The 26,146-nt window shown below is 34.8% G+C and overlaps 2 protein-coding genes across 2 annotated transcripts; one reads left to right on the top strand and one right to left on the bottom strand.

Moving 5' to 3' along the window:
* The first annotated feature begins 4,269 nt into the window (after nucleotides 1-4,269).
* Nucleotides 4,270-8,684, top strand: LOC111366219 (transcription factor ICE1-like). Its single transcript, XM_022986926.1, has 4 exons — nucleotides 4,270-5,760; nucleotides 7,258-7,494; nucleotides 7,666-7,836; nucleotides 8,298-8,684. Exons 1-4 carry the CDS (start codon nucleotides 4,573-4,575, stop codon nucleotides 8,379-8,381), a joined length of 1,680 nt encoding a protein of 559 aa, XP_022842694.1. The 5' UTR covers nucleotides 4,270-4,572; the 3' UTR covers nucleotides 8,382-8,684.
* An 8,282-nt stretch (nucleotides 8,685-16,966) lies between these two features.
* Nucleotides 16,967-25,358, bottom strand: LOC111366218 (signal recognition particle subunit SRP68). The gene is made up of 13 exons (XM_022986925.1): nucleotides 25,066-25,358; nucleotides 24,928-24,994; nucleotides 22,290-22,400; nucleotides 21,613-21,808; nucleotides 20,911-20,996; nucleotides 20,480-20,675; nucleotides 20,164-20,275; nucleotides 19,703-19,830; nucleotides 19,369-19,575; nucleotides 19,101-19,210; nucleotides 18,393-18,522; nucleotides 17,912-18,061; nucleotides 16,967-17,477 (listed from the first exon to the last, which is right to left on the bottom strand). Exons 1-13 carry the CDS (start codon nucleotides 25,157-25,159, stop codon nucleotides 17,256-17,258), a joined length of 1,809 nt encoding a protein of 602 aa, XP_022842693.1. The 5' UTR covers nucleotides 25,160-25,358; the 3' UTR covers nucleotides 16,967-17,255.
* Nucleotides 25,359-26,146: the final 788 nt, after the last annotated feature.

The following is a 26,146-nucleotide window of genomic DNA, read 5'->3' as shown; positions in this document are numbered from 1 at the left end:
AAAGCAAAAATAATGATTAGTTGGAGATTAATTTGTTCTTTTTGAAATGATAAGGACCAACTTATTAGTGAGGCAATATGTTGTTAACCAGAAGTGCAATTTTCAAATTTTAAAACAACGTTTACATGGATTCGGCCAACGAATTGGACCAATTTTGAACTTCTTCTCATTAATATAATAAGTTCACATGGAAGAGTACGCACTTGTTGATTTTTACGCTTTATATACAACTATTTTGTAAGTTACTATAGATTAAACATAAAAATATTGTATAATATATAAAGGTAATATTGGGGAATGATGTTAAGAAAAATATGAATGATTTTATACAATATAAGTTCTTATGGATATTACAGTGTAAGCTCTTAAATTATTACAATGTAGAAGACCCTATTTATAAAGTTACAAATAACAATAAAAGGAAATAAACATAAAAGTAAAGATTACACAATCAACTAATATGAAAAATAATCCTACACTAAAAGGAAAAATATTCCATACAATATTGCTATATTGTACGAATGATGTAAGCCAGATTTTGTATGTTTTGTCCATAATGGAATGACTTTACATCTTCTTGTTATTGACGCGCGTAATTGTTAATGTTATAAAAAAAAATGCGAACACAGTTAGATAATTGCAACGATAAAGATACAACAATTAGCCAGCTACAATTCACGGCCAAACAATTTCAACCAAGTACCAACGAGATTCTAGAATTAAACGGTTGCCAAAAGAGACAATTGATGCTGTTACACTTGCAACTAACCATTATGCAAACAAGAAGCAACGGCAAATGAAGCACACTAACCTAAAGCATTACCATAACGGGATCGGCAAAATTACGTGTAACATATGCAAACTTAGCAATAATCAATATAATTCATTTGCCAAAAAATTAAAAAGAGATTTTTTTTTTTCAAGATATATCTTCACGCCAATTTCATTATCCTTAACATTCAACAGCTCTTGGTTGATTCTTACGCTTTATATACAACTATTTTGAAGTTTCTATAGATTAAACATCAAAATATTGTATAATATATAAAGGTAATATATATTGGGGAATGATGTAAGCCAGATTTTGTATGTTTTGTCCATAATGCAACGAGTTTACATCTTCTTGTTACTCGACGCGTATAATCGTTAATGTTATAAAAAAAAAATACGAATACGGTTAAATAATTGCATCAATCAAGATTCAACAATTAGACTGCTACAATTCATGGCCAAACCATTTCAACCAAGTGCCAAGGAGATTCTAGAATTAAACGGTCACCAAAAGAGACAAGTGATGCTTTTACACACTTGCAACAAACATGCATTTTAAAAATAGACGTCTAACTCTTCTTTTCTTTAAAAATTTTCAATTATTATATTAAATTTATTATTTTTACGCCACAAATTTCTCAATATAATTCATATCATTTTATTAGGAAATTTTACATGGGGTATGACATTACAATTTTTCGAAATTTTACATCTAAAAAGTTATACCCATGTCAACTTTTTGATGTAAAATTCAAATGTAAATTTATATGGGATATGATTTTTTTATACGTAAATTTTTTAATGTAAAATTTATCACAACTTTTCTACAAGTTTGATTGTGTCCCTTCACTCAAAATGTTCGCATCTGTCAGTGTCAAACCAACAAAGGTGTAGTCAACTTGGCATGGTTTGAAAGTTGACTAGTTGACAGAGATTTGTTAAAATCATGTTTTTAACTTGATACTTTGGTACACTCAAGTGATTGATCAGATCCTAGAAGTGGCCGATTTGTGATCGTTGGATTGAGGGTTATTGGTAGCCCATATAAATAGGGCTTAACCCTAATTTACACACAGATTAAGTAGTGTGTCCACAACTTTCATTATTCTTCGTCTAAGTTTTTCTCTCTAGGGTGGCTTTACGATTTCTGGATCTTCATATAATATCTTGATTGAATTTCGGTTGTTTACTCAGCGTAGATGATAGATGAGAGTTTGATGTAAACTGTGTTAAACTTATAAAATTGTGGGTCGAGAGAAACTTCAAGAAATATGTGGATTTTGTTGTACAATTGTATTGAATGATTTTGACTTGGTTTTAATAACTGAAGCGTAATCTACTTTGTAAATGTTCAACGAGCTAGTAGCATTTAGAAGAATGAGAATATTCAAAATCGTCAGCGGGTGAAAAGTCTCTTTTCGATTTTCTACACATACTTTGATAAATTTGAGTTAAATGAACGATTGAGACCAACACAATTGTTCGATCAAATATCTTACCAAGAAAACTCATGATCAAGGTCAACAAAACCCTTATATCTACTATTGTGTTTGATAGCGAACAATACTATAATAAGTAAAATTGTATTTTTTTTTAAAAAAATTATACCATTTCATATTATCTAACCCCCATTTGGCCCCTTTTTTGTAAATGAAAATGGGTGGAATGATTTTTTTTAAAAAAAATGAATGGTTGAAAAAGAAGAAAAGATTTTCGATTTACGTGCAATATTATTTTACGAAAAATTGTGTGATTGAAAATAAGAAACAGAAAAAAAAATATAATAAAATGAGAATTAATGAGATTCAAATGGAGCCTAATACGTATATGTGATAATTATATCGGTAAATGTCGATTTAATTGTGAAGGGGAGTGACAAGCGTGAGGTTAAGGCGTTTAGCCTCGTAAAGAAGGTGGAAAAGTAACCGTTGAGCAACCAAATCCTGACAAAAAAAGAGGCTACTGAAATGTGGGCCCAGAGAATTAAGATTGTGATTGATATTTCACGAGATACTTGCATCCTTTATTTCTCAAAGTTTCAAACAGATAACTATATATATTTATTACTCTATTTCGGTTAGGTTAAACTGTCAGAGCAACTAGGGTGTATATTGCATTAAAAAATTGAGGATTAACTTTTTTTTTTTTTTTTAACGAGATGTCCCAGCTTGAGGATTAACTTGAATTTACCTAGACGAGTTTAAGCGCCTGTTTTGTAATTATTTAAATCGAAATTTTAATTTAAATTAAAATCAATAATCAATTTTAACCGCATATTTAATGGGTCCACGTTTTATCAACTTATCAAAATCTATTAAAAATTTAATTTTAATCCCTACCAAATATTACCACGACACATATTGTCGAATTTGATACAAAATTCATAACCCCAAAACATAATTTGATAAATTTAAACAAATTTAGTCTAATATTCACTCATTTAATTGAAAGTGATACTATGGGGGAAAGTGATATTTTTAGTATCAGTCTATATAGCGTCATAGTGATAGGTCAATAGATCTCATATGTTTACATTTAGCCCCTTATTTGATTCTGATAAAGATAAGATATTTAGCCTCTATTTGATCTTCATTAAAATTATAATTCATTATTTTTTTTATTTTTTATCAATCATATATTTTCTAATAAAATAACATTAAACGTAATCCCAACACTTTTTTTAACCACAAATTCTCAACAACAAAAAAATCTATTCCAACCATTAAAATTTCAAATAATGGTGGTCAAAGAGGGGCTTATTAGATTTTAATAAAATTTAGTAAAACATATGGTTGAAAAGTTGATAAAAATTTGTGAATCTCATAAATTGTTTAGTCGAAAATGAGTTCGAGAAAAAAAATGAATATTAAGAAGTGGAGGCCAAACTAGAGGTGGCACTGGATCGAGCTGGCTCAGTCCGTGTCCAAATCTTATGATTGGCTTTGCCTTTTGGCTCATGGGCCTCACGAGATAGTTGAGCTAGATTTTTTTGTTTTTCAAAATAAATTAATAAAATAAGTCCAAAATGCGTATTCTTTAAAGAAATTAATAAAAAAATCCAAAAATGAGAAAAAAAAATATGAGCCAGTCCAGGAGCCCAAACGAGCTCAATCATTGACTCGTACCGATTACCGGCATGTGAAACAATGTGAAGTCGAATCAGTCAGTGACTTGTTTCAAAATGGGCATGAGCCAGTCATTGGATGGCTTGACTCATTTTTCACTCTCAGACCAAACAAGGACTTAATTGGATAAGATTTAAATTTTTATCAATTTTTTAAGTCACACCAATTAGGTGCTTAATAAAACTAACTCACCTAAACCAATGTTAAACATCAGTTGTACTAATTTTATCATTTCAGGACGTATCATAGTCCCATTGAAGACAAGAAGCATTATTCTTGAGGCGCACGGTAAATCCTATTAAAACACTCCCAAACGTACCCTTAGTTGTATGTAATGATTACTTGCATCCTAATTAGAGATATGAACCAAACAAAAAGCAGTAGAAAGCTTACTTTTTTCAACAAACTCAGCTCAGAAATTCCATAAAAGGCCATTTAATGCTCATATTTCATGCATCACACTCTTGCCATCTGTAATGATTACACAGCAGCCATGAAAACGTTACATTTGAAGCTTTTGGTGTTATCTATCACATTGCCTCACCCATATGAGAACTCTCTTCTGATAAAGGCATAAATCTCTTACACTTTTTTCACTTCTTTAACGCCCCGACCTCGTTTTCTCTCTATTTATCAAAGCCGTTCTTTCTTTCAATATATTTTCAAGAATTTCTAGATGTTGTCAAGAACTAATAGCATGCAGTGGATGGATGGAAACAAAGAAGTGGAAGAAACAAATTCATGGACGCAGAACAATAACAGTGGCGGTTTGGAGAATAAAGATGATACAGAATTTGGTGCACTTTCTTCATTCAAATCTATGCTCGAAGCTGAAAATGAAGCCGACTGGTACATGTCTGCCACCGCCGCCACCAGCCACGAAATCAACATGCATGGAGGCAGCCACCATGATCTCGGTAACATCTCCTTTTCACCCAATTTTACTGATGCTGATAATAATCAACTGGTTTTGCAGTCGGTAGACTCTTCTGCTTCATGTTCACCAACATCTGCTTCAGTTCTCAATTCTTTGGATCCATCTCATCAGTTAAACTATTTTCTGCCACAAAAATCCACACTTATGAATCCAATTCACAACAATCTTTTAGAGGGGACATTTGATTTGGGTCGTGATAATGGGTTTCTTGAAAGTGCGTTAAATCGGGGAACTGGGATGATGAATAGTGCTTTCAATGATTTAAGTACTCAATCCCAAATGGGCGCTCTTAATTTGAGCTCGAACCCTCAGTTTTCGTCAGCTAATTTGCTTCAACTGCCTCAAACCAGTGGCGGTTTTGGTGCACTGGGTTTTGGGGATGGTTCCATGAACGGGAGTCCATTGTTCTTTAACAGGTCTAAGATGTTGAAGCCACTTGATGATTTTGCTTCAGTTGGAGCACAACCCACTCTCTTTCAAAAAAGGGCTGCTCTAAGGAAGAATCTTGCTAGTGGGAGTGTCAGCAGTTTGGGGGCTTTGAATTTAGGAGGTGAAATCAATCATTCTCGAAGTTCTACGAGCCTTGAAGGCTATGACAAGAAGGGGGAATTGAGTGACGTAAATGAGAGGAAAAGGAAAAACAGTAGCGGGGATGACGGGGAGGATTTTAGCATTGATGGGTCCAATTTGAATTATGATTCTGACGATCAATTTCTGGAGAATAGTACTGTTAATAAGATGGATGAGACTGGTAAAAATGGTGGGAACAGCTCGAATGCTAATAGTACTGTCACCGGTAGCGGTGGGGATCACAAGGGTAAGAAGAAGGGGCTTCCGGCGAAGAATTTGATGGCTGAAAGGCGCCGGAGGAAAAAGCTCAATGACAGGCTTTACTTGCTGAGGTCTGTTGTACCAAAGATTAGCAAGGTATGGATTTCTTACAGAAATTTCTCGTGAATTATGCCATATAGTTATCGACATGTTTTAGTCATTCGCATTCATCCATTCTTCGTTCTTTGTCAAATTTTAGTTTTGTTCAACGGTGTGTGATATTTTAATGTATATCATTGATGAGTAGCAATATTTCGATATGCATATTTGTTCGAACTGCATGCGCATTAAAGTCGTATGATAGCATTAAATTACTCACATGAAGTCTATGAATTGATTTCAAAATGTGTTGAGTTTTGGACCACAGATCGGATTCATTTGAAAGCTACTAAATTAAAATAATGAACTTAGCAATTTATTTCTTCAGCTACATTTTCAACAAGATAATAAATTTTGGATAAATATATACACCAAGGAGGCTTACTGAATGGTGTCCCCCCTTTCACAATGTATGATGGGCCCCGCGTAAATTTAAAACCGACAGCCCATGGTCCCCATCCTATTATGAGTAGTAAGTAAAAGATTCGATAAAAATTGTCCGTAAATTTTACACTTCCGAATCTATACTTCTGTAAATCTGTAACCTCTTAAACAGTCACAGTCCCTATTCCTCTTTATTGTCCTTTTCTCACTTGCTAATTCTTCTCTTTCGGTTTTTTATTTTCTTTTCATTTTCTTCTCGTCCTCGCTTTTAAGATAACAATCTCTGGTGCATCTCGCACACAAGTTTCTAGCCATGCGTCTTGTACGCTTGCATCGGATGCTCACGTCTCTTGAATTTAACTATTAAAAAGTTCTTTCTATTCTCCCATGTTGTTATTATTATTATTATTTATTTTGTTAATTTAAAATCATGTACAATAAGAATAACACATCTTTTAGATATTATTGGGATGCTTTTGCGTACATAGGAATTTCCTAATTTACTGTATGAAAATACTTTTACATTTATTATTGTCCTTCGAGTAATTACTAAAATATATGCAAGATTAACAATATGGTTCTCATGCATTTCCTAATAAGGTTGAATATCTTCATAGTTCATACCAAAAACCTACGGCGAAGCGTATCTCCATGGAATATTTACTTCATAGTCTGACGTTTTCTGAACTATCTATTTAACTAACAGTTCGTGAACAATGCACGCATTAGGCAAGTGCATATATGGAGCTATACTAGTCATTTCCCATATACAATTACTTCAGATCGAAGCCTTAATAAAGACATGTTAGCGCTTGATCTTATAATCAAAAAACCTAAGAGGAAGTAATATGTGTCCATCATTTATTGCACGACAAAAGAAATATCTTTGTTAAGGATCCATGGATATTTGGATATGCTGTCAGTCTAGGTCATGAGCTGAATGGGTATTTCGGAAATCAGTCTCAGTCTGATACTATCTTTGTTACTTTCTTTTGAAAAAGGAAGAATATCCATATTTTTTGTGGCTTTGAATTTTTTTTTTTTTATTATCTTTTTTTTTTTTGCCCTCTGAACTGCTTCTGCACCCATGTCTTTCTTCTGTGTTGACAGATGGACAGGGCATCAATACTAGGAGATGCAATTGAGTATTTAAAGGAACTGCTACAGAAGATCAATGACCTCCAAAATGAACTGGAGTCCACCCCTTCTAGCTCTTCATTGTCTCCGCTCTCGAACTTTTATCCTTTGACGCCTACAACACCAGGCATTCCCTGTCGTATCAAAGAAGAACTATGCCCAAGTGCATTTGCAAGTCCATTATCTAGTCCAACGGGACAACCAACAAGGGTGATTTCATTAATTTAGTTGCAAAATCTTTTGAAATCTTTGCTATTTTTACAAATTTATTCTCGACTGTTATTTAAGTTGGATTCTTTCGTATTTATGATGAGAATGCCTATCGGCATTGAATATTTCGTTTTGGAGAGCGTTTGAAGTTAATGAATTCCATATTTGTAGGTTGAGGTAAGGCTAAGAGAAGGGAGAGCAGTAAATATTCACATGTTTTGTGGGCGCAGACCAGGCCTTCTGCTCTCCACTATGAGGGCTCTGGACAACCTTGGCCTAGATGTCCAACAAGCTGTGATTAGCTGTTTCAATGGGTTCGCATTGGATATCTTTCGAGCTGAGGTAAAGCTTATTTTCTTTCAATTTTGAAACCCCGGCTCCCTCCCCCTTCACAGGGCTGGTACCTGAGACAATAATACTATGTTAGAAAGATAATGGAGAGATTAATTTCGCCCCATCAATTGGGCGCGAGAAGCACGGAGACTGAAGTATTTTGCCTATTAATTAAAAAGTGTATTTGTTGAGCTCCTAATAGAACTCAGTTCTACTTGATTGTGTTGGCAGTATATCCACAACAGTCACATCCTCGAAAGTAAACCTGCAACAAGTTCTATTCTTGTACATTTATCTACCTCTTTGATCGAGGATGATCTGAGAAATTTATATTTTAATTACTTCTTTGTAAAGAAACAAATTTTAAAAAATTTCAACGGTTGGGATGGGTAACTATGCTTTGATTACTAATTTTCATTAAAATCGTCGTTCTCTTTCTGATTTTTGTTCTCTTCCAATGTTATCATCAGCAATGCAAAGAAGGTCAAGACCTCCATCCGGACCAAATCAAAGCAGTACTCCTGGATTCAGCAGGCTTTCATGGGATGGTGTAAGGATTCGTATACGATGAAGTGTACGAGTTAAAGCAAGATTCCGAGATGTTACACTTCATCATTGGATCCATGATGCTGCAGTGTGATCTTTTTTATGAGCAATAATCCAATGAAGAAACAGACCTAGTTGAAAGTACTTTGCTTATGGAGTTTGCCTGTCGTTAAGTTTACATTGATCAAATTGCTTCCCCTTTTTTTTTCATTTGTTTGGAGAAATTGCCCCTGAGGCACTGAAGTTTGAACAATTAGGTATCTATTTGACCTTTTGAATGCTATGTTCAATATAGCTTTCTCTTCCTTTTCCGTGGTCATAGCTTTAGTGAAGTGTTGGGGTGCAAAGGAGACGGGTTGTAGATTTGGAAAAACATGATGAGTGGAAATCTTCGAGAAATCTTGATCCAAGCTTAGTAAAACTTACCAAACGAACATCGAGCGAGCTCGGCTCCGACTCACAACTCCTACACTTCGGTTGCCACAAGTTTGCCCACAAAGGGCAGACTTTTGTGGTGATTAAATGCACCCATGAGGGAAGAGAATAGAGGTAGCGATGATTGAATTTCTCCTTCAAGACGGCTGCCCTCACTTTTTCTCTCCATTGTGCAAACACACACACACAAAACCAGGTCGGGAATGGAATGTATATATAATGGATTAGTTTAGATCAACAAATGGGCCAAAGGGTAATTGGCCAACAATCCAAATCACAAATAACCAATCCAATAACTTGGGTAATCTACGAGTGTTGGGCCACGAGCAACATTAACTTAAGGGAAAAATTCATAATCCAGAGTATAAGTATAGTCCATTTCAAAAATAAGGAATCAAGTTTGAAGTTTCTAAAATTATATATATATATCAGCTTCCTGAAAAATAGCGGCAGCTTACCATTAATATCTAGACTCTCTAAAATAACAAATTCACCTACCTAAAATAACAAAATCACATCCCTAATTCATCTCCATAAGCCATGGGATCTGAATTTGCAGTCTACAGTCGCCGGAACTTTCTGAAGTGAGAATAATCACACAATTCAGGTCACAGTTCGAATATTACCGTCACATTATATCAAAACAATAGGTTAATTCATGAAACAAATTCGACTGCATCAATCTTTATTGAAATCCGAAATTTGATTTTAATCGGGTATGTAATTGTAATTCAATGAATCCCATGATTCGAAGTTCAATTTCTGAATTTACGTAATCAGAACACTAAAATCACATAATCACGTCCAGTTTCTGAATTCAATGGGAATTGTAAATGATTCGACGTTGAATTCACTATTTTAATTTCTGAATTCACTATTTTAATTAATAATGTCATGATTTGTTCATTTTTTTTTATTCATTATTCATATACATCTGAAATGTAAAGAACTGTGTAGTGATCACAGTAAACTCATCTTTGATCGTGAAAATTAACCTATTTCTTTTTTAAAACAAAACTGTGACCCGTGCTATCTGTTACATGTTGGTATAAATTGTCAGATCTGAAAATTTGTTTGTAACATATATTGTAACCATTATACAAGCATCTATTACCTATACAATAACCTATGACTTCTAAAACAAACATGTGACATGTGCATGACCTCTATATTAACCTGTGACTTGTGCATCTATCTCTAACATGTTGGTATATTGTGTCAAATGTGAAAATTTGTATGTGACCTTTGTTGTGATCACATTGAAGTCATCTGTGACCTGTGATCTGCCTATGAATGTTAACCTGTAGCTTTTTCAAACGAAATTGTAACATGTGATCTTTGTTACCTGTTGGTATAATGTGGTTTTTTCATAACACAAGCACCTTTACAATAAAATGACCTATACAATAACCTGTGATTGTCTAAAACAAATCTGTGACCTATGCACTAGTGTGTCAAATGTGAAAATCTGTTTGTGACATGTTGTGATCATTTCACAAGCATTTGTGACCTGCGTAAAACAGATATGTGACTATTATACAGTCATCTGTGAGCTGCGCTGTTATAGTATAAAGTAACCTGTGACTTTTTAAAAAAGAATCTGTGACCTATGCTATTTGTGATTGTGTCTGTAATGTGCCACATCTGAAAATCTACCTGTGACATGTAACCGTTGCACAAGCATCTGTGACCTGTATAATAACCCGTGACTTTTCTACAAACTAATCTGTGACTAGTGCAAAAGTCTTTGTAACCTTGGTATGACCACTTTAAAATCTGTGAGATGTGCTGTGACTGTGGGTTCTTAACCTCTGTTTTGTAAAAACACACCTGTGACCTGTATAAAACTAATATGTGACCTAAATACAAGCATATGTGACCTGTATAAAATTGATGTCACCGATCACAACTTTGTAATATTTGATATATTTGTACGATGAAACACAATAATTGACTTCGAAGCAATATAAAGTAAATACTCAAGAAATCCCAAGAATGCAAATTATTTAAATTCCAAAATGAAAGATACGGAGTTATTACAAACTAGTATCCAAAAAAGATTCCAGATTCCATCTATTACAACTTCAGAATTATATGCAGACTGCAATATACAATCACTCTATGATGGTGTTCTCTTTCCCAGATTGCTGCACTTCTTCGTTGCCTTTTTGATTTCTCTATGTTTAAATAACAACATTGTTATATCCAAGCACGCTCTACCTGCTTCAAAATTCATGGACATGGAGCTTATATCATTGTGTAGCATGTACTCGGCATATTTAATCACGTAAATGCCACAATCAAGTCTGGAAAAAAAAACATCATGTATGCTACAATATACTTCCATACCTGCATATTGGTCAGAAAAGAAGTAAAAATTGTCACATATGTATAGACAAATCACAACGGCATAATTGATTACACTACTAATTCAGAATTAAGACAAAAATAAAGCCCCTATTTACAGGTCACAAGCTCCAAAGATGCATATTAGTCACATAAGAAAGAACGGGGTTGGTCACATATGGATTGACAGGTCACAAATATGAGTACATTACTACTGCATGAATCACACAAAATTAAATTACGTATTACAGAGGTCACGGCCTCTAAAGATGCATACTGGTCACAGAAGAAAAAAGATTTGGTCACGGATAGGTTGGCATGTCACAAACATGCTATTTAGGTCATTAGTAATTTGTAAATCAAACAAGGATAGTACTAACTCAATGGTCAAACATGCTATTTAGGTCATTAGTTTAAGAAATGTAAATAAATCTACGCATCATATGAAAAATAAGGCCACTAACAACCCCAATAAGAGTTTCCATAACTTCGAAACCCATCCACGAATTCCATTCAACAAACCTCCCACAAAATCCCATAGAAGCCCAAACTTCACCATATTAAATAATTTTTAACCAACAGATTGAAGCATTCAACTCAAAATCTCAAAAATTGAATAGAGCATATTTCACAAACTGGAGAAAACATAATCAAATACTCATCACCCATCAATTTTAGGGCTCGTACACATGATTCAATTGAATTACAAAACTGAACAAACGGTAATACCTTCTTCATGGAAGATTTCGAGTCTAACCCCGTGGATTTGGGCGTTTTAGACGGGGATACTTTATGTGTTTCATCCATCTTTCTCTTACCTCTTCTACCTGAGGCATCTGCTACGTTCTTCTATCGGTGTTCGTTCCTTGAACGAGTCATTTATGCTCTAGCTTCTGAGTTCTTCCCTTCACATAATGATAATATTTATAGATTGGTGGTTATGCAGTTTCTGGAATAATGTGGGTGTTGGTTGTGGCTGGGATTTCACCGGAGGCATAATGACATCGACGAAAAGCTCTTTGCGATCGTGGGTTTGCGAAGAAGAGACGTGGGGAGATTTATGAAGAAGAAACATAGGGAAGGTTTTGAAATACAGGGAAGTTATGGAGTTTTCTAAAATTAAAAGTCTTAAATCACGGGATATACAGTTGTTAAAGTGTATATTAAAAATATAATGTATCTAATTTTTCAACTCTTTGATTTTTGAAAAGACAAACATCCCACCTGATTTAAGAATCCTAGATTTTAACTCTAGGGTTTTCTAATTCAGCTGCTACTTGTCCCAAGTTGTTTTTAGGTCGAACCATCACTAAGGTATCCATATAAATTATCCAACATCATTGCCCAAAATTTATTTGGGAAATTTTCATGAGAGTAAAAGTTTCAAATTTCAAAAATCGGATATTCATTAAATTTTGTTTATAATTTAATTAATTGATTAGATATTTTATTAATTAAATATATTAAGGTCACGAATTTATACAATTTGGTCACAGATTTACAATTTAATAAGCTACGTATTATTTTTCGATCACAAATCAAAATTTTTTAACGTCACAACTTATTTTACGGTCACAATTCAAAAAATTTGTAGAACATAATTTATTTATCAATTACAGATCAAAAAATTATTCGTCACAAATTATTTATATGTCATAGATCACAAATATTATAGGTTAAAACTTATTAAATAATCACAAATTATTAATTTTTTAAGTCACGTTATTTCTTGGTTACAATTTATCTTTTTTTATTAATCATAGATTAACCAATTTAATGGTCACAATCAACCAATTAATCTGTGACTACCACCAAACAAGATAGTCGTCGCCACCACAATCACCAACAAAATCGTCATCCAACCACCAACAAGATCACCGTCGCTACTACCACCACCACCACCACCACCAAGATTCAAAAAAAAAATCAAATCCACTACCACACTACTATTAACCACCATACTAAAACCAACAAAAATCACCAGCACAACCGTCAACAACCAATTAATCTGTGATCACCACCAAACAAGATCACTATCGCCACCACAACCAACAAAATTGTCGTCCAAACACCAACCACCAACAGCAACCAATTAATTTGTGACCACCACCAAACAACCAATTAACCTAATTAGAGAAGCGTTTGGCAGTAGAAGGAAGGCGGTTGGACTGGAGAAGAGAGAGGAGGACGGAGAAGATCTCCAGGTCCCGGTCAATGAACACAGAGTCCAGAGTCAATCGTTTGAAAGAGTAGATAATAGGGAGCCCTGATCGTCGGATCGAAGGGTGGAGACAGTAGTCTCAAAAAGCTTGCCTCCGATGTTGAGCTTGGTATGATCACCTCCACTGTGTTGGGTGGCGAAAGTATCATTGGGAATTCCATCCTCCATGTACAATTGTTACTGGGAGCTTATCGCTTGGGATCAGTTCACAATCTGTCGTCTTGAGTGGCAATGGTGTGAGGGAGGAGTGGCGGTGACGCCGTGAATGGCTGTGGTGGAGGTAGGAGAGAAGATGAAGCGGGAGGAAATGGTGGAGGGAGAGACAGCTATGAAGAGAGGGGAAAACTGGTGGAAATAATTTTAGGGTTTGGGATGAAAATTGTATATTTAATATTTAAATATAATATATCTTATTTTTGAAAGATGAAATTTACCATCTGATTTTAGAGCTCACATTTTTCAAAGTACGACTTTGTGTAATTTCCACAATTTATTTGGTACCAAAATCCAACACATAGATGTGTCTTTTTTTAACACGAATCTGGAAAATGTCTTTTTTGCTAATCAAAGTGAAAAGAGCGTAACTGTAGTGTTGGGTTTGTGCTTCACAATTGGGCTTTGCTCAAATGAAGGAGATGACAAAATAATGAGAGCCGTTCAAGTTGGCCCAATAATTGGATAACGCAGGAGTCCCCCTTTGGAAATTCTCTTCAGAGACGAGCGTGCCATAGATGGTGACACGTGTAATGATTTAGGCCATTGGATCGATACTTTGAGTGAAAGTTAAAGGTGGTGTTAGATTAGGTTTTGGTTGTTATTCCTGAACAATAACTGAGGAGAAATCTCTCTAATTTGCTCGGTGTAATTTCGAAGGTTCTTCTCACGGCATATTTGTGCTGGTAACACTTTGGACTGTGCTTTCGGATTTTAGATTGTTAACCATAAACTATGGCTACTATTTTGAATGCTTGTTCCAACATATACGACTTAGGTTTACAAACTTTATTAAAAACTCACAGAACAACAAAATCTCAAAAGCTTTTTCTATTGCAATAGCTTTTTCTCTTGCAGCAAATGAAGGCTTTCCAAAATCCTTCGAAGAAAACACTACAGAGCATAAGGCACTGATGGCACTAAGTACCCTTAATTTACGAACTACATCATTTAAACTAGAATTGTTGGGGCACTCCCACCAGAGCAGGAGAGACCCCTCCAAAAATAGGCGTATGCCGCTGAATTGCGGCGAGCACACGGTATTCTTTAGTAAAAGGCGAAAGAATAGTTCGCTCTGTGCTCACCGCACGGCTGCGTGCCTCAATCAGTGAATGGGCCGCTCCTTTTATATCATTTCCTTCCCTCATCCAGACTAAATATTCGATGTGGGACTAATTAAACAAACCCATTTACTCAACTAACGACTTCTATTTGCAAACAATTCTTTAGTGACGACTTTATTAGTTTTTCACTGACATGTTTGGCTAAGCCTAAAAGTTTGCTTATAAGTGAAATTTAAAACAATTATTATTATTATTATTTTTATTTATTAAAATCTGAATTTGCATTAAGAGCATGTTTGCCTGAGTTTTATAAATTTTAATTACTTTTATGTAACTTTCATGTATAGATAACTTCATTTTAATTGAAGAAGTTTTTTTTTTTATTAATTCTTACGTTTAAATCATAATAAATAACTTGTTTATTTTTGACCAAATTTATGATAAAACTGACTTTCTAGCGTCTAATTTAACTGTTTTAACTTAACCGAACATAATCTCAACAAATAATTAATTTCGACAACAAAGTAGTAGTTACATCCAAATAAATAATTTTCCCTTCACTTAAACAAGTTACAAAAAAATAAAAAAAAGGTTACTACTAATAAACATATGATTTATTTTCAGCAATCTTACATCGGCTTTTATCTCCAAAATTTGCAAGAGTAATATCATTATCATTCTTACATAAATGAACAATTGAGTACACCAAAAAACTGCAACCTAAAAGATCTAAATTCTATGGGTGGGGGGGTCTCCTTCAAAGACAGGTCCAATAAACCTTGGACTCGTAGCTTCTCAAGATCTAAATTGAAAAAGATGGCATAATCTAATGTTATTAATTTAAACCATTTAAAAATGAGCTACATCTTTATTTATTTTTTACAGTACTCACTTGTCTGATATGTCCTTGTATATACAATCAAAGAGAACAAGTAACTTTGATCAAGCTCCTGGAGCAATTAAATTTAAGAGAAAATATCTCCACAAGCTAACAAAATTTCCACTTGCGATCGAAGAATTTTCTTGTAAGTTCTAACTTATCTATGAGCAATAGCAAATTTTTAAAACTGGGATTAATCCACATATTATATTTATAGCCTTTAGGTGAAAGAACAAGGAATGTAACTACAAGAGAGAATGTCAAAGAAAAATCGAAAATGCAAGGCACAATCCAAGCTTCAAAATGAAATATCATTGTTTAAGGTTTTCCCTTACACCGATTGGTTGGCTGAAGCTCTAAACAAACATAAAGACCGCACCCTGGTCCAGTCCAGTCGAGGTATTTGGACCAGTTCTCAAGTATTTCAATTTCAAAGTTCTAACAATTTTGAAAGATAAACTCACGAATATACATATGGCCCCCTTTTTCTAAAAAAAAAAAAAAACATTTATTTAATTCTCAACCCAACAATAATCATCGGTTCAACCAGTGACCCACAGGTTAAGCCAACAACCCACTGACCTGGTAGTTTGACCGGATTGATGATGGGGCCAGATTTGATAACTATGCATAAATAAGTTCCATGATATGTAATTATATTTTACACTCCCACAAAGAAGAAATGTAAAGAATAGACGTATTCTATTAGAAATCAATGGGCAAAAGAGACCAAAGACCTAAATAAACGAGGTCTCACCATAAATAATCAGACAATAAAAAAAGGCAATACCAGGTTCTATGTAACTTCACAAGATTGCTCGGACCTTAAAGTAGAATAGCCCATTTAACCATTGGTTTTGATAAAATTTCAGCAAGTTTTTATTAACAATTAAACAAATAAAGCTTCATCCATGAAATTTTGGGGGTAATAAGATGTAAATTTATTAATGAAATATTGGTAGATAATCACACGACTGTGACTTTCGAATTTTCCACAAATGACGCGTTTTTACCGACAAAATTCTTTGGATAATGATGCATGATTTTACCTGTGAAAATTCAATAATTTACGTTGCAACGTACAAGACAACACTAAATTGGTGTTGTGGGGGGGTGGGAGAGGGGGGGGGGATAAAGTGACTATATCGTACTATGAAAAGTGAGCTTGGCAAGATAATTTTAACTTACTTTATAATTTTAATCACTTCCCAAACTTGCACTAACCTACCTTATCTAGAGACGAGATTAGTCTCAAAAGGCACCATTAAGAAAAATAGCCTTAAACCCTCTTCATTACCTACAGGGTTCCAAAAAACTTTCTTCACCATGAAAAATGAAGTAAATTGGATAAATATCCCACATTGTATCCCAATAGAGAGGATCTTTACCCAAGCTACTCCAGATAATAAACATACAAAAGTAATATATAATTATGCAATAAAAATTTCATCACCTTGAGCTCTCTTTCATTTTGCTGCAATCAGCAGAGATTAAAAACAATTTAGAAAACTATTTCGTTCCACAGAAAGTTTCTGTAATCCGGATGAAAGAAAGAGAAGTTTCAGACCAACGTATAAGATTATCCCTAGGTTTGCAATCAAAATTTGCTTCTACCAAGTATTCAAGACATTGTCCATAATGTGAGAAATTACAATTGTAAAAACTGTCAAGATCGCAACTACTCGGGTGCTCTAAAATCCAGGACCATCAAAACTGGTATAATTCATCTCCAAAGCCTACTTATGAATCCCTTTTTGTCTTTCTTCATCCGGTTCTCGAGAGACGGGAAATCAATTGCATTATAGGCAAGATCGATAACGATTGGATTACGAGGAACGGCTTGGAAAGCAGGTGGAAAGGCTTCAATGCGCGGGATTGACTTTGTAGCGGGATCACCCACGGCCGATTCATAAGAGTCCAAGTTCTCCATAAGCAATTTCTCCAGCTAAAATTAGCGTACAATACAACCATTAAAAGACGTTTTCTTTAATTTTGAAAAGGAATATGAACAATATTTAACATGCACAGATATTGGAGACACCGCAGGCAATCATGCACAATGGGAGAGAGTGAGTGACTAACAAGGAAACCGGAATGAATAACAAATGAGAATTAATGTCATAGTTATTGTGCGCTATAAAGGTGAAAGAAGAAATTTACTGGACTTGACATCCCATGGATTAAGACCAGTATTTAACAGTAGGTTTCCCCATGAAGATTAAATTGAGGTAAAACTACTAATTCTTGAAACATTTGTTGTGGCACACAGGTAAGCCCGTCAAGAATGTATACCTTCTTGACGTTTCCCCCATGAAGATTCAATTATGTGCGATTTAGTTTGCTCAAGGAAACATTAAAGGGGAAAGCTATGTGCAATACCTTCTTATCATTTCCTGTTAATGATATACTCGAAATCTTTTTCGAAAGATTTTCCGGAGCCTTATTCTCCTCCATAATCCCTGTTGCATGCTCAATACAGCTGTTGGATCTACATTCTTGATACAGCATCTTCAACTCCTTGATCATCACCTGTTAAGAGTGATGAAACCCCAAGACAGGAGATAAAGAGAGTTCAAGTAAAGTTTTCAGGGAATTGGAAGTTATTATCTCGAACACATTCCACAAGTGTAAGGGTAAATATTTTGACAGAAAATAATACCAGTGAGAAAAGGATTCCCCACATGGTTCTGTAACTACATATGGACAACCTCATGAGCCAACAGAGGAATATTTTGGATATAAATTTAAAAAAGTAGCAGAGTAAAGCATAACAACAGGCCCTTGTCCAAATAAATACGAGTTAAAATGCACAATACATAAAACAAATGTACAGTATTTTAAAGATAAGAAACCTGCACACCTCATCAGCATTATTCGAACTCTGAAGCTTCTTAAGGGCAGTGTCAGCCAGAGAGCGAGCTTTGCCATACAAAATGTAAGCTTCAGTCCTCTTTCCAGCCAAACTGTAAGATCTAGCTAAGTAAAAGCACCTGCACAAATTATAAGGAAGCTTTATCTAATTTGACACATGTTCACATTGATCACACGTTTGGAAAACACTTCTAATACGAACTAAAGAAATGCCAAAGAAAGACACGACTGCTAACGTAAGAAAAAAATGAGACTGCTGGATATTTGAGTTATCATACCATGCAAAAGGAATATCAGACCAAAACTAGAAACAAAAGTTCAGCGGTATGAGACATTTGAACAATACACAGGCAACAAAAGTAAATAACAAACTATATGCAAACTAGAGTGTCAATGTCAAAGTAGTAATATTTGTCCCCCGAAGGCTAAAAGACTACACAACCTACTATGCACTTGAAAAATGCAGTAGTTGCAGATAGGAAGGAGGATAACAATCTAATATCATCTTAACAATATGCCTAAAATCTTACAATACAAGGGACAAATGATAGTTCCCTTGGTAAAAGTATGTTCATCCAAACAAATTCAGTAGTGAATGAATCGGTCCCAAAAGATAATTATATAATCTAAAGTGATGTCTGCAAGGAGCCAAGGAAAAGAAAAGGCATAAACTAAAAGGAACTGACAAGGGTCAAACCTTTCTGCTCGAAAGGCAGAACTTTTGAGTTCGCATTCCTCGGCAAATGCCACTTCTTCTGGTTTTCTATCTCTTCCCGAACTAACTAAGTCAGAAAGATCAGCAGTATTCTGTCAGAAAGAAAAGTATGTTCTGTCAGAATATGCATATAACCATGCTTACTGCTATTCCTAGAGCGTCAACTGCTCATTTTTCGTCAAAATTATTTTTGCTTATACTTAGAAATATCAAAATTTACAGCGGAAAGAACAATATGATGGACATTCACCTGTAGTAGAAGATCATATAACCGGACAAGTTCTTCAGGCTTCGTTATTTTTTCATTCTTATCGACGTGAAGCTTGCTGAGTTTACTTTTGGCTATTTTCACCAACAACTGATTACGCTCAATTGTTCGCTGTCCTAAGATAGCACCAATAGCTTTATCAAGGCCACTCAGATCATCTTTCATTTTTTCAGAATTACCTGTGGTAACCTAAAGAAAACAATTAACTGAGTCAGACTCTTCAAAAGAATTGATAGAAATCTGATACCATGTCCAATACGTGTGACAAATAACAAAGGAAACAACCACATTTCGCATAGCAACTAGCAGTTCTCACCAAATCATTGCGTATGTAGCTCCTGGCTTCATTGTAAGCAGAAAATATTCTGTCAAATAATACAAGTTTTTTCTCTGCAGGAAGCGAATCTGCTGCTGGACCATTGATATCTTTTTCCAGCTCCTGAGCTGATCATATTTTATAACATAAAAACAGCGCTTGAGGCAGGGTTGAAATGAAATGCAAAATGAATGATGCAAGACTAAATCAGTCATCAACTCTAACCAAGGAGGAGGCATTCACAGGCAAAATAAATCACATAAAGATGCAACAATTAAATCTAGAAAACTAGAAATAATTCCTCCTTTCATCCTCACTCAAAACAACACTTAAAAGGCATTCTAGGTGAAAACTAGAAATAATTATCAAAAAAATCCAATCAACCCATAAAAAGTTTAGCACATGTCATACAAAAGGAAAATAAAAGAAAACAAGACCCTAATGACTTAGGTAAATCTGACCTTTCAGTATGGAAACCCGAGTCTTCGCATTCGAAATTGGAAATCTATGACCAAGCCAATAGAATTCTGTCATAGACGCAGCTTGCTGAGATCTAGCCTCAGCCATGGCAGCCTACCATGAAAACAATCAAATTAAAAATAAAAAATAAAAGGAGGTCAATGAGGATTAAATCATAGCGAGACGCCCGTGTAGTTTCTTCTTTTTTCCTTGTGTCCTAGGACAAAACTACCCTCCCCTTAATCTATGAAAAAGAATATAATCAGAATATAGCTACTGCATCTATAACAAGCATTGCGTACTTGGAAAAATACACACCTCCAATTTAGCTTTGAAAAGGTCGAGAGCAGGCCCTTCCATTTCTCCTATGTGTACTAGTTCAGAAGTTGGTAAATTTGACTCCCCAATTTTGTGTAGGCAATATCGTATACTTGGCTCGAGTTCTTCAACCCGTTCCCGGCACAATACTTGGTTCTCTAAGTCTCCATACTTCCCAAGTTCCTCATAAACAGCCCTATCAGAATTATGGAGTTAGCCAACGTTACAGCAGCAAAGACGGAAGAAATACCCTTGTAAACAGGTAGTGAGCTGATGAAAATGTAAAAACATCTGGTGCAAAGACGTAATAAATTCACTTAATTTTTTCTTGAGTCAAAAAATAGAATTTTATGCTATGTATAAAAGCCAAAAAGCTAAACCTTCCCATCTATGAATAAGCCAAACTACACAATTATCTGACATGAATGTACCTGGAACTTTTGAAACATTTCAATGCTATTTCCCAGTGCTGATCTTGTTCAAATAACAAATTTCCCTTCATATAAGCGGCATAGGCCTGCAAGTTAGAAACCAAAAGCGGCTTCATAAGAAATTTTATCTTTTTTTAATTAAAAAGAAGTTGAGCATGACTCAACAAAGATAGAACAGCGTTATGCATGTAAGACATTGAAATTCAAACGGAATACAACCAGGAAAATCAATTTTTACCTAAAATATTGTGGGCAGAAAAAGGTAAAATCGTGTATTACAATAATTCAGGGTAGAATTTACTCAAACAAATCAAAGCCGTGGGCTTAAAAAGTCAAGACAAGGGAAGAAAAGTCTTGTGTACTCTCTGAAAAAGATACAGCAGCTAGCATTGATGAATTCACTAATAGGTTCATTTACTTGTCCAATAATCCTTTACCAGTTCGTATACTTTCCATGAGCCTATCCAACTATTCATGGGTGTTATCATGACATAGAAACTGCCTCTCCTGCTTTACATCTACTAAAATTGCCATTCATATTAAGAAACTTTAAAGATGACATAGAAGGCCATCAAAACAGCAATAATCCACGATGCTAACAAGAAAAAGCCTACTTAAAGGCTTAAGGAATATGGTAATCTAATAAATGAGTCATAATATAATCACTGAACAAAGAAGCCAAATCAAAGTCAAAACCCACACCTCCGCTTCTAGAGATGTTCTGGAATCTCCTTTGAAGGCACACAACTCCTGGAAAAGGGTTGCCCATTTTACTGCCTTCCTCAATCTACCTATAAGGTAGCTGCGTTGGCGTGCATTTGGACCGTCTAGTAACGTTTTCTTTTCCATGGCATGGCTCCATGCTCTTTCAGCCGTATAGAGAACCAAATGGAGAAACCTATATTTGTACAAGGGAACAAGTGCTTCAATTAAAAGAAATCTTTCGGTAAGAATTGAAAAAGAAATCAGCGAAAAAAAAAAAAAAAGGCTTTGTGAGTAGCCGTGGATCTTTTTACAAGACTTGAAAGAATTCCACAAGAAATCATTCAAGTGGAAGTGAAGAAGCTCAAATGAGAGCTTCTTACGTTACTCAATATACTCTTTTGGGATATGACAGTTTTGGTGAAAATTGAATTATAATTGAAATGAATTTATATGGTAAAAGGTGAAATTAGGAAACTAGAAAACTTAAACAGCACGAAAGCCTCATGAATTGACCTGCTAATTAAAATATAATTATGAAAATTTGCATATCCTTTCATAGACAACACAAGTAAAATCTTCAAATTATTAAACTCTTAAATGAAGACATCAATTGAATCCTGTGATTCACAAAATAAAAATTATGAATATGGAAACCAGTACACATGGTCACATACCTGACTTCAGTGACTGTAGACGCAGCAATGGCTTTTTTAGTATATTTTCCACGGCCGTGTGTGAACTTCAGAGATTTGTAAAGTCTTCTCAAGCGTGCAGTGCAGTATCGCCTAAGAACTCAAAATGAATGAGCAGACTCGACAAAAATTTTAAAAAATAATAATAATAATGATAATAATAAATTGCATCAATTTCACACAAAACTCCGAAAAACAAAACCTAATTCAGTATCTCAGACCCCACCATTTGTCATCATTTTCACCACGGCTAATCCATTCTAGAATATTCTGAATACTCTATAAATTCAGCACATGGGGAGGATGAAAAGTAAGTTGAAAGTTGTTGCAAAACATAATTTTCCCCTCCCCCTTCCTCTTGTGGGAATCTCCCTCTGTTCTATATTTTATTTCTCTATATCCGTTCTCTTCCTCTTCCATCTCTCTAAATCTGAATTCTCTCATCTTACTTATCCGATTTTCTACATTCCCCCTCCTCCTTTCTGTTTACATTTCACTAACTTATTGTAATTTCATTTCAACTAATAGTGTTACAGCTTGGGTTATTGATTTGCGGCTGATTGCTTTCAATTGTGTGTTGAACTTGAGTCGAATTTGGTTGATTTTGGTTGAAGTTGAGCTCCAACCATAACAAATGGTATTTGAGAAGCTATGTGATCTAGGTATGGCTGAAACTAGAAGGAAATCAAATGAAGAGTACATTAAGAGGTTAGACAAAGAAATATCAGATTTGGGTGTGCCCTTCATTCAAATCATTTGATCAAACACTGAAAGTGGTATGCACTAAGCAAGAAAGGATGGAACAAATAATGAAGCAAATTAAGTGTTTGTTTGGTAGGAATTTTGTTAATTGATTTTTTTGACCGTTGAGATAAAGTGGGTCCTACCTCTGAGAGAAAAATTCAAAAATAACGGCTGGAATAGTAAAATAACGGCCAAAAATTTGATTTTAATTGGCTTTTAAACTATACCAAACAAGCTCTAATAGGAACCACGAATTGGTGATTTCAATGATGAATAAAATGATTGAGGTTAAATCAGCCTCCAAAGGGGAGTTGAGAATTTTGGAGAATTGGCCAACTATCGGAAGAAATGAAGAGTGAAGTTGAGATATCAGTTGCTGAACTGAATGGCGTACTGTAGCCAACGTGCATTGAATCATCATTGCCTCGGGTTGGAAGAAATGAAATTAAATCTGGACAGTTTTTAATTCAGGATATGAACATTGCATCCATTTCATTTAGGATGAAAAATCGGGGTTATGAAGAGCAGAAGCTTTTAACGAGGGTCCTTGAGGAGCCAATAGAGAATTGGGACAGATACAAGGGATTAAGAAGACATTTAAGACTACAGAAGAATGAAGGAAGTTGAGTTGAGTGTAACTGCTGCTCAGCTTTTCCAGTAGAAAACTGAGTCCCTTCAGGTTGGAAATGTAAGGATTTCGCTTAGAACTCTTAAGAAGCATTTAAGGATTTTGTTACCAAAACTTCAATTAGTTATACCCAATAGAGTAGAAAGCGAATGGCTTGACCGAAATCACAATGCCTGAAGAACTGTCAAAATAATGGATTCCTCTGTTTTTGGATCTGAAATTAAGAATACAAGAGATGAAGTTTCACCCGCTTTGAGACGACATTCATTAGGAGAGATGTAAGGATTTCGCTTAGAACTCTTAAGGAGCATTTAGGGATTTTGTTACCAAAACTTCAATTAGTTATACCCAATAGAGTAGAAAGCGAATGGTTTGACCGCAATCACAATGCCTGAAGAACTGTCAAAATAATGGATTCCTCTGTTTTTGGATCTGAAATTAAGAATACAAGAGATGAAGTTTCGCCTGCTTTGAGACGACATTCATTAGGAGCTCAATATCTAAAAAGTTCTACAAAGAATTCTTTTACCAGCAATAGAGTATTCGGATTTATTAGAGAAAATGTGTGAGCTCAGAACAAGATGGATGAAGAAAAGAATGAGCCACCAGGGTTTCATAAGGCATATGTAACATTGCACTACCTGCTTAATCCAAGAGTGGTGAAGAGAATGAGGCCGCTACTAAGTTCGTACAAAGAAGATATCCAAACTCTGAACCTTGAGGACAAGGTTAATTTAAGGGGAAAGGATGTCATCACTTCCACCAGAGCTAATGCATTCTAGAATATCCCGTGACTACTCTATAAATTCAGCACACGGGGAGGATGAAGAGCAATTAAAAGTTGTTGCAAAACAGAATTTTCCCCTCCGCCTTCCTCTCGTTGGAATCTATCTCTGTTCTATCTTTTATTTCTCTAAATATGTTCTCTTCCTCCTCTCTCTAAATCTGAATTCTCTCTTCTTACTTGTCCGATTTCCTCATTTCCCTCCTCCTTTCTGTTTACATTTCACTAATTCATTGTAATTTCATTTCAATTCATAGTGTTATAGCTTGGGCTATTGATTCCCAGCTGATTGCTTTCGATTGTGTGTTGAATTTCAGTTGATTTTGGTTGAAGTTGAGCTCCAACCATAACACCTTTCCCCTTTCAAAATAAGTAAATAAAAACTATAAAAGAGTGTTTTCATTTATAGAAAGGCGCCGCAAGCACACTGAAAAATAGAATTATAAACAGTAATTGAATTATACCGGTAACGAAGGTAATCGCCAAAGCGCAGCCCATGCTGCATTTGAGCCGATTTCAAGAGCTGCAGCACTGTCAATTGGCCAAAACTATTAATAAAAAAATCAATTATATATAGAGTAGTAGTCAAATACATTATATACCATTGACGGAGAACTTGGGGATATTGATCTGATCAGTGGTGACCGAATTCTGATCGTCGATTTCCATAGCGGCGACATCGTTTGCTTTTGCCATCTAAGAAATCTAACAAAATGAATTGAATTGAACTTCAGATCTGAAAAACGGTGGGTGTCCAATTGAATGGGAAGATTGACGGTATATTCCGGCTGTTTCTAAAATGCGCAGGGAATGCGCATAGCTGCTGCTGCTTCCGTTCGGGCTTAGAGTTTTAGTTCGTAACGTCAATCTGATGCCTTGAGCGCATAGGTTTCCTCCGAGTAGAAGAGAGAGGTCTTAGCGGGGCGGGTCGGGTTCGGGTGGACAAGTTTGGGACTGGGACCGAAATTGAAAGTATGTTTGATTGCAAAAATGAAATTTTGGTTGAAGAAAAACGAATTCTAGAAAATTGAATTGGTTAAAAATTATTTCACTGAGAATCGTTAATTATTGTGTTTGATTGGTATAATTTTTCAAGTGAAAAATGTTAAAATAAAAGTATTTTTGGTGTTCGTTTGGCTTGTTATATATGAAAATTGTCAATTAAAGGAATAAAATTTACTAGTATTGAGAATAAAAATTGTTTCTATTGTCAAAAAAAACAAAAAAAGAACAAAGAAAATTCCACCTAGAAAACCAATTGGTTTTCAAGCAAAACAAGAAAATTCCAATTTTGAAGAAAACCAAATTTTATGAAGAAAATATGTTATCAAACAGTAAAAAAGTGAAAGATAGAATTTGAATTCCATTTTCGATATATTGCTATCAAATATGGCCGAAATGTTATTTTAAAAGTTGAAATGGGAATGACCCCCATTTTTTTGTAAACTCATTCTCTTATAAAACTCTTATTTGAGTCACATTATTTTTATAATAATGTATTTTTGAATAGTGAATCGTTGAAAAATATATGGTTAAAAAATTTGAAAAAAAAAATTGATTTACGTGTAATAGTATTGAAGAATGTGGGTTGAAATGATATCAAATCATTGTTTAAGAATGTAATTTTGAAAGAATGCGTATGGGGTCAAATAGGTCCAAAAATATTTCACACGTAAATTGAAA

Source organism: Olea europaea, chromosome 17 (genome assembly GCF_002742605.1).
Source record: "Olea europaea var. sylvestris chromosome 17, O_europaea_v1, whole genome shotgun sequence".
Classification (NCBI taxonomy): domain Eukaryota; kingdom Viridiplantae; phylum Streptophyta; class Magnoliopsida; order Lamiales; family Oleaceae; genus Olea; species Olea europaea.
Note: the sequence above shows the minus strand (reverse complement) of the source record. Positions and strands in the feature narration are given on the sequence as shown.

Excerpts from the sequence above, each read along its gene's own strand:
- LOC111366219 (XM_022986926.1), top strand. The coding sequence starts at position 4,573 with ATGTTGTCAAGAACTAATAGCATGCAGTGGATGGATGGAAACAAAGAA. Across the intron at positions 5,761-7,257 it reads TTGTACCAAAGATTAGCAAG|ATGGACAGGGCATCAATACT; the intron begins GTATGGATTTCT and ends CTGTGTTGACAG. Across the intron at positions 7,495-7,665 it reads CAACGGGACAACCAACAAGG|GTTGAGGTAAGGCTAAGAGA; the intron begins GTGATTTCATTA and ends CCATATTTGTAG.
- LOC111366218 (XM_022986925.1), bottom strand. The coding sequence starts at position 25,159 with ATGGCAAAAGCAAACGATGTCGCCGCTATGGAAATCGACGATCAGAAT. Across the intron at positions 21,809-22,289 it reads TCTACAGTCACTGAAGTCAG|GTTTCTCCATTTGGTTCTCT; the intron begins GTATGTGACCAT and ends GTACAAATATAG. Across the intron at positions 18,062-18,392 it reads GTTCGAATAATGCTGATGAG|GTGATGATCAAGGAGTTGAA; the intron begins GTGTGCAGGTTT and ends CACTCTTAACAG.